This window comes from Monodelphis domestica, chromosome 5 (genome assembly GCF_027887165.1).
Source record: "Monodelphis domestica isolate mMonDom1 chromosome 5, mMonDom1.pri, whole genome shotgun sequence".
In the NCBI taxonomy this organism is placed as follows: Eukaryota; Metazoa; Chordata; class Mammalia; order Didelphimorphia; family Didelphidae; genus Monodelphis; species Monodelphis domestica.
Window position 1 is genome coordinate 110,773,298 of NC_077231.1, and position 12,099 is coordinate 110,785,396.

The following is a 12,099-nucleotide window of genomic DNA, read 5'->3' on the forward strand; positions in this document are numbered from 1 at the left end:
TGATGTGGAGATAAGGAAGGAGTACAATCTGGACACAGAAATGGACTCTCTGCAAAAAAAAGAAGGCTGGAAATCGGAGTATCCTGTGTTAGAAACACCTCACATTGTGGTTAATTAAAAGGTTGTAGTAAGAGTAAAGCATCAGTTCTCAACCTGTGGGTCGCAACCCCGGCGGGGGTCGCCTAATGCCATTGGAAAATACATATTTCCAATGGCTTTAGCCACTGAGAAATCGCACTACTTTACAGTAAGATCTCAGAAAGAATGGAGACCCTGCTGCCTGCACATTGTACTAATATTAGTTACCTATCAGCAGCCCTCCCCCTATGAGGAGCGATGGATTTACCCTGTTGCCTGGAGACCAGACTCAAACAGAAACCCAGAGAGAGCACCCTGGTGCTGGCTCCAGAGGGGTTAAGAAGGAGCCCTGGAGCGAATAACTCCTGGAGCGGATAATGGATCCGAGTAACCCCAGCAAAGTAAAGCCTCAGCTCGAGCTGGAGGGAGATAACAGAAAGAAGAAGGCAGCATCTGTGAACCCCCTCCCCAGGCAGGACTTACCTCCCACCCCAGCGCTCAGGCTGCCTCCTGCTGGATTAATATTTCTCAACATATAATTAAATGTTGTTTTTGTGATTAATCACTATGTTTAAATTATGTTTGATTTGTAGCAATGAAAATACATAATGCATATCAGGTATTTACATCCCGAATCATAACTGTAGCAAAATTACAGTTTTGAAGTAGCCACCAAAACAGTTTTTTGGTTTGGGGTCACCGCAACATGAGGAACTATATTGCGGGGTCATGGCATTAGAAAGGTTGAGAACCACTGGAGTAAAGGAAGCAGCAGTTGTGCTTTTTTTTATGGTTCTTGTTTCTTGCATTATTGGTGTATGGTTTTCCTGCTATAATCTTTTTAAGCTATTTGTCTATTTTATGAAAGTTAGTTTAGTTAAAATTGGATTATATGATATATAATAATGTATGTAAATCGAATATATAATATAATATTAAGAATAATCTGTATATATAATATTTAAATGGATAATATAATCTATAAATCCACTTAATTGGACATGTGTGAATTATAATACATTACAGGACACTGGAAGGGAAGCAACCTCACCTTTCCAGCCTTATATAACATTAATCTCTTTCACACACTCCATGCTCCAGATAAACTAGACTCTTAACAGCTCCTAAAACTCCAAGAGCCATCTTCTGCTCCACGCATTTGTGGAGGTTTTCCCCAAGCCTTAAATATTCTCATCTGTTTCTGTTAGCATCGTTATCCTTTAAACAATCAATCAATATTTATTAAGCACCTACTATGTGCCAGGACCTGGGCTAAGCACCAGGTGTTCAAAGACAGGCAAAATTCAGTTTAATCAACTAACACACATTTCTTAAACTTCTACTATGTGAGTCTCTGAGAATACAATATCAAAAATTAGTCCATCCTGTCCCCAAGGAGTTTACGAATCATTGGGGGAAGGAATATATATTTATCATTAAATATATATATTAAGTATATATTTATTATTAAAATACATTTAGAAGGATATACTAAATTTATACAGAATGAATAGAAAGCAATTTTTCATGGGAAGCATCAGAACCCACAGTGATAGTTCAGATGCCATCCCCTCTGTACAGTTTGCTCCCGTAGGATGGTTGAGAGACTTCAATGAGATACCAGATATAAAATATTTTGCAAATTTAAAGTATTATCAGTTGCAGCTATTATTATCATTGGTCTCTAATTCTTATCTCACTTCCAGAGTTCAGATGTTCAGATAGGAATGATCTTATCTAGGTCTATATATTTAGGGGTTAGTGCCAACCCCAGGCTGGAGAGTTCCAAAACTGAGTGGAATAACTAGGGTGTGTGTGTGTGTGTGTGTGTGTGTGTGTGTGTGTGTGTGAGAGAGAGAGAGAGAGAGAGAGAGAGAGAGAGAGAGTGAATATGTGTATGTACATGTAGTTTTCTGGATGGGATCTGAATATAGCCTGGGGCCAATTAGATACTTAGGTAAATTTGTCCTTACTCACTAATCAAGTCACAGTTGATAAAGCTAATGGTGCATAGCTTTGTAAAGTGTAAGTATGTATGCATGATGTATCTATAAATATATAGAGAGAGACACACACACACATATATAGACTATATATAGAAAATCTCTTTATCCTCTGTTCTGAAAACATCTATCAATTCTCTTCTAATTTTTTATTGGGGAAGTGTTCACCTTTCTCTGCTGGAGGGATGTTTCATAAGCATTATGTAGGATTTTCTTTGGATGCCTTCTAGATCCATTATCATACATTAGTCTCTTTTTCCATTCCATTTTATCTGCTTACTTATCCTTTTATATTTAATATTCCATAGACTATGGCAGAGGTAGAAAAAGACTCCTTTTTTCAGTTGAATAAAAGTCTTAGAATATGTTTGCCTTTTATACACTCACTGAAAGTGTCCCCAGAACATCACCAGTGACGTACAGAATAAAAGGGATATGTGTTTCATCCTGCTCCCATGATTTGGGTCTCCTCTGCTGCCAAGTCTATACTTTGAAAGCTTTTCATTCCATGTCTCCTAGAAAATATTTGGAATAGCAGCATTTAAAAAAAAAACAACATTTTTTTTTGTAGCAGCAAAGTAGCTCAGTGACTTGAGAGGTAGGTCTAGAGATAGGAGATCCTGGATTCAAATGTGACCTCAGACACTTCCTAGCTGTGTGACCCTGGGGAAGTCACTTAACCCCATTTCCTAACCCTTCCCACTCTTCTGCCTTGGAACCAATGAATAGTATTATTATAAGATGGAAGGTAGGGGTTTTAATAAATAAATAACTTAATGATCAGGGTGGCTTGCTTAGAGGAGACCACATTATTTGTAGGCATTGCCTTTACCCAATGATTCAATGTAATCTTACATTAGAGTTTATTTTAGAATATAAACCCCAAGAGGGCAGGGACTGTGTTCCCTTGGTCTTCATATCCCTGGTGCTTGGTATGATACTTGAACATTGGGTGTACTTACCAAATTCTTCTTTGTTCAGGGTGGCTTCCAGATTCCAGCTTGAAGCTGCAATCATCATCATTGTCATACTTTCACTGAAAGTGCCAGCTGAAAAAGTGTTTGTTCCTCTTCAGATTTTCCTGGAACACTTTGTCTAGGTCTCTTCTTTGTCCTGCTGCCTCCCAACTTTGTATTCTACTTTTTTGTGTATATGTTGCACAGCATCATCTACCCCAACAGATGTAAGTCCCTTGAAGAAAGAAACTGTCCCTTATTTTTTGTTTTTGTATCCCCATCCACTAGCACAGTGCCTGAAACTCTTTAATAGATGTTTTACAAATGTTTCTTGAGTCAACAAGTGGGTCAATGGAATTATTTTCATAAAACAATTAATTCCACTTCTCTTCTTTCATGTTTTTAAACCTTTACCTTCTGTATTGGAATGAAAACTAAAATGTAACTTCTAAGTCAGAAAAGCAGTGAGAGCTAGGCAATGGAGGTTAAGTGACTTGCCCAGGAAGTGTCTGAGGCCAGATTTGAACCCAGGATCTCCCATCTTCAGGGCTGGCTCTCTATCTACTGAGCCACCCAGTTGCCCCTCCCATCTTTCATTCCTCTTCTCTTATATTGAGCATTAATTCTCATTTCAGGACTGCATGACTTACTACAACCAGACTTGACTCTGGCCAATGAGTGGTAAGTAGGAAACATTGCTGGTGAGTCTACTGAATTCCTGAATACTGAAAGGGGAAAGGAGAGGGAATGGAATCTCTCTGGGCAAGCTCCATTTTCCTGTATTCCAGGATTTACTGCATCACAGACATAGATCCAGATCATCGGAAGCTCAGTCAGATGGATGCCATGGTCCGGTTTCTGACCAGTAAAGAGCCTGACCTAGAATGTGAGTGTTAAAAATCATGCTGATCCTATGTAAAATCTGTATCAGATTGCTTACCATCTCATGGAGGAGGGAGGAGGGTAGGAAGGAGGAAGAGAATTGGGAAGTCACATTTTTTTAATGAGTGCTAAAAAGTTGTTTTTACATGTAATGGGAAAAAACTAAATATTGTGGGTTTTTTTTTTTTTAAGAATTCTCCCGAAACAAGAAAATAACAATCACTAACATTTCTGTAGCAGTTCATGATTTACAAAAGTACTTTCCTCACCAAAACCCTTCTCGGGTTGTAAAAAGCATTATTTTTCCCCATTTTACAGTTGAGGAAACTGAGAACCAAGGAAGTTAATTCACGTTTATTAAATACCTACTATGTTCCAGGCCTTATACTAGGTGCTAGAGGTTTAATGAATTGCCACCCAAAAAAAAATCCCTTTCATCAAGTAGCTTACATTTTACTTGAAAAGACATGTGCACATAAACATCTCCACAAAATAAAGAAATAGAGATTGGACCCATAATGCATCATTAGAGAGAAATTTCTCCTAACGACGCATGTTAACATCTTCCTACAATTTATAGAGTTGCCTTGAGTTCTACGAGGTTAGTTTCTAGTCCAAGGTCACACTGCCAGTATGTGTCAGAACTGGGACCATATACAAAATAAACACAAGACAGCTGGAGGATGGAGGGTGTGGAGGGACAAAGGAAGGGACTAGAAGCTCTGGGGATCAAGAAAAGCTTCATGCAGAGAGTGTCACAAATTCTGAGTCTCCCAAGAAATAGAGATTCTGAGAGTTCCAGATGAGAAGAGAATGCGTTGCAAATACAAAGGAGAGTCGTTTCAAAGGCAGCAATGGGAGAGGGAACATTATCTTCAAGAACCAGTTTAACTGGACTCTGTGTGTGCATGAAAGGCAGTGAATAATAAGGATGAAAAGGTAGGAAAAGGCAGGCTGGAACCACATTGTGAAGGACTTTAAGTGCCAGAAAGAGGAGTTTATATTTGAGCCTAAAGATAATAGGCAGCCACTGGAATTTAGAAGCACACATACATAGAGATCCAGATCACACAGATATAAATCCACATCATCGGAAGCTCAGCTAGATGAATGCCATGGTCCAATTTTTGACCAGCAAAGAGCCTGACCTGAAATGTGAATATTAAGCTGTGTGACCCTAGGCAAGTCACTTAACCCCCATTGCCTAGCCCTTACCACTCTTCTGCCTTGGAACCAATACATAGTATTAATTCTAAAACAAAAGATAAGGGCTTTAAAAACCTTCCTTTAAGACATCAATTCCCTGCTGTCTCTGTTACCTGCTCCATCTGTCATTAAATTAAGGATGTTCTGATCAACTTCACACACAAACATTATATAGAATTATGAGAAGCCCATTAGAATGGGACTCAGGAATCCTGGTTCCCAGTCTACTTTCTGCCACTAGTTTACAACATGATCTTGGGCAAGGCTCTTCATCCACCTGGGTAAAAATAAGTGCATTTGGCTAAATATTCCTTAAAATGTGGGTGTTCTGTTCTAGTAAGGTAGAGCTAAAACTCTTCTAGCCTAACCTAACCTGGCCCATTCTATTCTTGCTTCCTAATTGGAGGAAGACCTTTGAAGGAGCAAAAAGAGACTATGGCTCTGGTCAGGATAGTCAGGGTGGCGAATGAGAGCAGGGAGAGATCTAGTATCTTTTTACTTTGTAAAGCGGTGACTTTACTTGCTCTAGGTGATGAGGAACTGGTGCAAGAGGTCCTGTTTGATGCTGTGGTGACCGCTCCAATGGAAGCCTACTGGACAGCTTTGGCCCTCAATATATCTGAGTATGTCCTGGGAAAGAAGTGAAGCCCCAAGCAAGAATGTGGGGATGTTTCAGTCTCCCCAAAACCAATTATGCCTAGATTGGGACCTCCTACCTAACTGATTACTCAGAAAATTACTCATATCCTCTTAGCTGCCCCCATTTTGAATATGATAGGAGAGTAGGATGGGAAGTTTAGAAGTTCCCTCCACATAGCAAGTTAAGCAATTTTCCAGGATTACAGACCTCCAGACAAAGTTATTAGGAGCAACCATCCCTCTCCTTTGACAATATAAAAAGGACATGTTGGCCCCCAAAGACCACATGCCAGCTATCCCCTGGGTGAGTCTACCTGGGAGTATGTAAAAGATGCCAGTTGACCTCTCTGTGTCATCCTCCTGAACCAATCATGAGAGCTTAATTGGCCACCATGTCCCAGAAAAGTAAATTTAAGCAGCCTAAAGAACTTTTCCAAGAAGGGGAAATTCAGTAAATTGGGAAGACATCTTTGTCATACCTTGGCACTCAGAAATTCTTCAGAATGGGCCATTTTGACCAGAGGAATAGGATCTGAGAATGATGGTGATAGTGGTACTAGGGAAAAGGAGGAGAATGGCTTCCAGGGGCGTGTGTGTGTGTGTGTGTGTGTGTGTGTGTGTGTGTGTGTGTGTGTGATTAAAAAAGATACACAGATGGCTAGATATGGAGAGTAGGAAGAGTAGAGAATCCCCCCTGGTTCACCTGTATTACTTCTTCCAGTTTTCAGACTGGTAGGTTTTAATTTAACTCCTGTCCTATCTGCCTCATTGCTACCAGATGGTATTACTTGGTGCTTCTCCATCTTGAGCAGCTTTCCCCATAGAACTACTTAAGGAGGCTGCAGAAACAAATTCATCTTTCTTACCCCTGAGGGTAAGAATTGGTCCATTTTGTAGGTTACTGATGTTACAAGAAGGATGTCTTCAGTATGTCATGCTATGACAGGAAGCAATGACACCATCAAAACCTAAATAACCTAAACACATGAAGTTTAAGTGATAATATCTTCTTATCAGCAATATCTTGAATGTTGGTTTACTTGAGTCCATCAAGTTAGAGCTTAAAAGAAATTGGTAGAACCTAAACAATATCAGGCTCTAGTCAACAGAGAATGTTGATTAAAATTGTAAGTGGTAGCCCTCAGACCTGGCACTAGACTTCTTCAAGTGACAAAATCACCCCACAGAGATTATGGTAAGAAGTTTGTGAAAATATACCTTTTTAGAAGGTGTTTTTACATCTTGGTCACAAGACTATCAAAACTTCTAGATATGTCTTAAAGACATTCCCCTTAGACCTGGAATAGAGTGTCCCTTAATGGATTCTCTTGATTATTACCTTTCAAGTCCCAACTCCCCCAAAACTAAGTGACCAATTTGGGAAGGGTAAGCTAAAGAAGGAAGTTCAAAGGGTCAGTGCCCTGGAAATCAAATGAACAAGGAAAGCAAGGAATTTTATAAGGAAGCCTAGACTTATACTGAATGGTTTGCAATGGCAACTCACTAGGAATAAAGTTTGCCTAATGAACCTTCCAAAAAAGTCAGATTTGGCAAAAATTAATTGGAAATTAAATAATATAATTCTCCAGTATTGGTTAGTTAAAGAACAAATCATAGAAACAATTAATAATTTAATTGAAGAGAATGACAATGATGAGACATCCTATCAAAAATCTATGGGATGCAGTCAAAGCAGTACTCAGGGGGAAATTTATATCCTTGAGTGCATATATTAACAAATTAGGGAGGGAATAGGACAATGAATTGGACATGCAAATTAAATAACTAGAAAGAGAACAAATTAAAAATCCCCAGATGGAAACTAAATTAGAGATCCTAAAAATTAAGGGAGAAATTAATAAAATCAAAAGCGAAAGAACTATTGAATTAATAAATAAGAATAGAAGCTGGTTCTTTGAAAAAAAACAAATAAAATAGACAAAGTACTGGTTAATCTAATAAAAAAGGGAAAGAAGAAAACCAAATTAACAGTATCAAAGATAAAAAAAAGGGAGACCTCACCTCTAATGAAGAGGAAATTAAGGCAATCATTAAGAACTATTTTGCCCAACTATATGGCAATAAATACAGCAATCTAGGTGATATAGATGAATATTTAGAAAAATATAAATTGCCTAGATTAACAGAAGAAGAAATAGAATAAATAATAAATAAATAAAAATAATCCCATATCAGAAAAAGAAATTGAACAAGTCATCAAAGAACTCCCTAAGAAAAAATCTCCAAAAGTCAGATTTGGGAACAAAGAGGAAAAGAAAAGGCCCAGAAAAGCCTTCCTGCACCATATTCTTTTCTTCCCCTTTCACAGACATTAGCAGAAACAGCAAAGACTTTGTCCCAACTTTAAGAATTAATCTCTTCCTTCCCTGGTTTTTTTCCACAGTAAATCTGAGGATGTAGTGGACATGGCTTTCCTGGGCACCCGGGCTGGCCTAATGAGAAGCAGCTTATTTGTGAGCCCTGAAAAAGTCTCCAACAGGTGAGCTGGGTTGCCCAACCTCACAGATCAGAGGTTTCCTACAGAAGAGACCAAGACTTTGTTCCTAGGCTGAGTAGGGGCAGTAACAAAAAAATGGACTTTGATTCTAGTCAGGATGAGGAAAGTATGGATGAAAAATGAGAACCTAAGAATCCTGCCATCAGGGAAAGGAAAAAAGGAGGTCATCTACTACTGTGTAGAAAATCAAGAGAATTTCCCCTTTGGGTCTAACTGTGTTTATCTCAAAGTGACAAGCTATGTTTTAAGAAGCTGAGGGACAAATAGAAACCATTGTCCTGTTGATGTCATAAACCAAAAGATCAGAATATGTCACCAATTTTTTGTTTGAAAATATAATCACAAAAAATGTAGGTCAGGGTCCTCTATTTCATTTTTATGAACTATTCCCAGACCCTAAAAGGGAAAATTTCTGCCAAATTCTATGGTCTGAGCTTTCTCAGAGTTTTTCCCTCAAGCCCTATGGCAATCATTCAATCCCCTATCTCCTTAGATATATTTGGAGGTTGGGTAGTTCTTTCTCTCATCTAAAAGACATTTAGAGGATCCCAAAATCTGGGAAGATCAATGGAATATGTTATGGATTTAAGGATCTCTGTCCTCCAAATGACTTAAAGTTTTTAATAATGCCACCATCAAAGTGGCCTTCCATAACTTGTTGCCATGGCAATGGGAAGGCCCAAGCCAAACAAGGAGAGTGCTGTGGGAAGCAGAGCCACCTGGTGGCTTTGCATCAGAAACATGAGACTCATAAATTTTGGAGAATTTAAGGAAAAAGTAAGAAGAGGGCTTAGAGGTCAATGTGCCACTAGTTTCCTTACTTTCTCTGGTCATTATACCCATCCTGTTTTTCCTTTTTTAAATTAGGGTTCCTTGGAATATGAAGCTCCATTGCTAAGGTTATACTAAAACCCCCAAAGCAGGACTCAAATTATCCTAATGAAATTGAAGAGTGCTAGTGAACCAACCTTAGTGTGGCACTCATTGACCATCTCACTTCTTTCCATCATGGTGGGAGATGATAGCCAACAGAAAATTGTTTTACTTGTGCCCTAATTGGAAAGAAAGAGAATGAATAATGGAGCAAGACTACCTAAAAGAATTTCCTAAGGATGTGCTGATATCCCCCACTATGCCACTTTTAAGAAGAATGAGATCAGAAAGTCAGCAACTGGTTTTTCTAAACCAAGACTCAACACAATCCGTGAACTCAATCAACAAGAAACTGATTAATTTGGTGGTGACTTCTCCAACCGTAATCATCCTCCTCCCCTATCTCCAGTCCATCCTTCCACCTGACTTATAGTTATGGGTCCTAGAACTTCAGAGTGAGAAGGGATCTTACATATAATTTAATTTAATCCCTTCACTTTATAGATTCCAGATGTTTTGGAATCATTTTCGCCCCTAGTCAAAGTGGGGGGGGGGGGCACAGAGAACTCACTGAGTAACAAGAGCTGGGCTGGATGGCTGCACAGGGATTTGTAGATACTGTAAAGGAAGATATAGAAATTCTTGTTATTCTCAATTTTTCATTAACATTGATGTCCCAAAAGGGATGAGATCTCAATGCTCACAATTAAACTGAGGAAATCTAGGCCCTTTCCACCTTGAGAGTTAAGCTTAAACTCTCATCCATCCATTTGGTAGACTATGCATAGATATTTGTTTAACCCTTACCTTTTGTCTTAGAATTGATACTGGGTATTCCAAGGCAGAAGAGTAATAAGGGTTGGGCAGTTGGGGTCAAGTGTCTTGCCCAGGGTCACGTAGTTAGGAAGTGTCTAAGGTCACATTTGAACCCAGGACCTCCTGTCTCCAGGCCTGACTGTCCCTCTACTGAGCCACCTAGCTGACTCCAAAGATCTTTTTAAAATCCCATGTCAACTTCTTTCATTACTACAGGCTATTAAGCTAGCCTTCCCTGCTCTCATTTAGTATAGAGAACTGATCTGGTAGAGATAACTTTAGCACAATATTTAATGAGATAAGCAGAGATAGATAAACAGAGATCAAATAAGAGAAAGAAGGAGAGAGGAGGGAGGCAGAGGGAGAGTGAGAGACAGGAGGGAGAGCGAGAGTGAGAGCGAGAGAGAGAGAGAGAGAGAGAGAGAGAGAGAGAGAGAGAGAGAGAGAGGGGAGAGAGAGAGTTAAAGTGATTTTTTAAAAATTAACCACTATTTGAATTTATCATTGCCATTGTTCCTCTCTGTCAGTGTGGATAATAGAGTTGAATATGTAATATCCTAAATCAGCCAGTTCTATCCCAAGTTTCTTCAAGTGATCCTTGGATGAAATGTGAGGACTAGAAACCATGCAATGTAAGAAACAGTTTTTAAAAGCTAACAAAGTTTAACGTGGAGAAGACAGGAGAAACATAATATTATCTTCCTGTATTTCAGGGCCCATTATTTAAAATAAGAATTCGTTTGTTCTGCTTGGCTTCACAGGGGAGAATAGGGGCTAGAAGTCTGAAAGAAACAGATTTTAGCTATATATTGGGGCAAGGTGGGGATGTCACTGTCCAAAAGTGGCATTTTCTGCTCAGGAGGCAGTGGATTTTCCATCACTGGAGGGCTTTAATTAAGAGCTGAATGAACATTGGTCAGGAATGTTGTAAAGGGGATTCTTATTCACATAGTGGCTAGAATCTAAAATTCTCTTCTATCGCAGAGATTATGTTTTTGGAGCTTTCTAGTTAAAATTTTTACCAATTAGAATCCTAACTAAAATCCATCAAAGGCTCAAAAAGACCCAACTAAATAAAGTTATCCCAAGTCATTTAAGCATAAAAATAGGACAATAAACAGATAAAAAGGAAAAGCCCTGAAAACATTTTTATAATAAACTGCTTCCTTCAAGTCTCAACAAAAGCCCCACCTTCCACAAGAAGCCTTTCCCAGCCTTCCTTAATCACAGTGCCTTCCTTCTGGGATGATCCCTAATTTATTCTATATGCTATTTACCTTTTATCTTCCCTTTAGACTGTGAGCAACGTGAGAGCAGGGACTATTTTCTTTTTGCCTTTCTACATATTCTCAGAACTTTAGGGTGTGCCTAACCCAAAGAAGGTCTCTAAGATGCCTGTCACAAAACAAATACTTAATAAATGTTTGTTGATTGACTGATGAGAGTCTCACAGATTTCTGAAAAGATGCTAAGTCCCCCTCATTACAGGAAGTTCCTGACCCTCGAAGACAAGTCAAGCATCTTCACTATGGACCACTTCCCCCTTTGGTACCGGCAGGCTTCAGAACAGCCAGAAGGTAGCTTTGTCTTCAGCATCCCTTCTGGAGGGGAAGCAGGTAATTCTAATCCTAGTACCACTGTGATTTCCTTCTTCTTCTTTATTCAATGGAAAGAACAAGAAAGTTAAAAAACTCTGAATGAAGAGCACTTAGGACTCTCAGGTCCTCTTTTAAACTCTTCTTCTGATGCTTTGTGATTTAACATTAATTATTCAATGAGACAGCCAAGAAGACTCATTTTCATGAGTTCAAATCTGCCCTTCAGACACCTCTTAGCTGTGTGACCTAGGGCAAGTCACTTAACCTTATTGGCCTCAGTTTCTGCATCTGGAAAATGAGCTGCAAAAGGAAATGGCAAACCACTGCACTCTCTTTGCTAAGAAAACTCCAAATAGGGTCATGGAAAGTCAGACATGGCAGAGTTAAATGTTGTTGTTCAGTTGTTTCAGTCATGTCTGACTCTCCATGAATATCTAGGAACTAGTTCCAGCTCTGACACTAAATAAGACTGGTGGTGATCCTTAGGAACTTTGACTTCCCTAGTGTGTTAAATTCACTGATCTCTACCA

The 12,099-nt window shown here is 39.0% G+C and overlaps 1 protein-coding gene across 1 annotated transcript in view; it reads left to right on the plus strand.

Moving 5' to 3' along the window:
* The window catches only part of CACNA2D4 (calcium voltage-gated channel auxiliary subunit alpha2delta 4), a 169,838-nt gene that overhangs the window by 61,825 nt on the left and 95,914 nt on the right, over positions 1-12,099 (plus strand). The window contains exons 21-25 of the mRNA XM_007503831.2: positions 3,673-3,718; positions 3,826-3,923; positions 5,655-5,748; positions 8,169-8,264; positions 11,460-11,587. Of these exons, the coding sequence (XP_007503893.2) occupies positions 3,673-3,718; positions 3,826-3,923; positions 5,655-5,748; positions 8,169-8,264; positions 11,460-11,587 (462 nt within the window). The remainder of the gene's footprint in view (positions 1-3,672; positions 3,719-3,825; positions 3,924-5,654; positions 5,749-8,168; positions 8,265-11,459; positions 11,588-12,099) is intronic.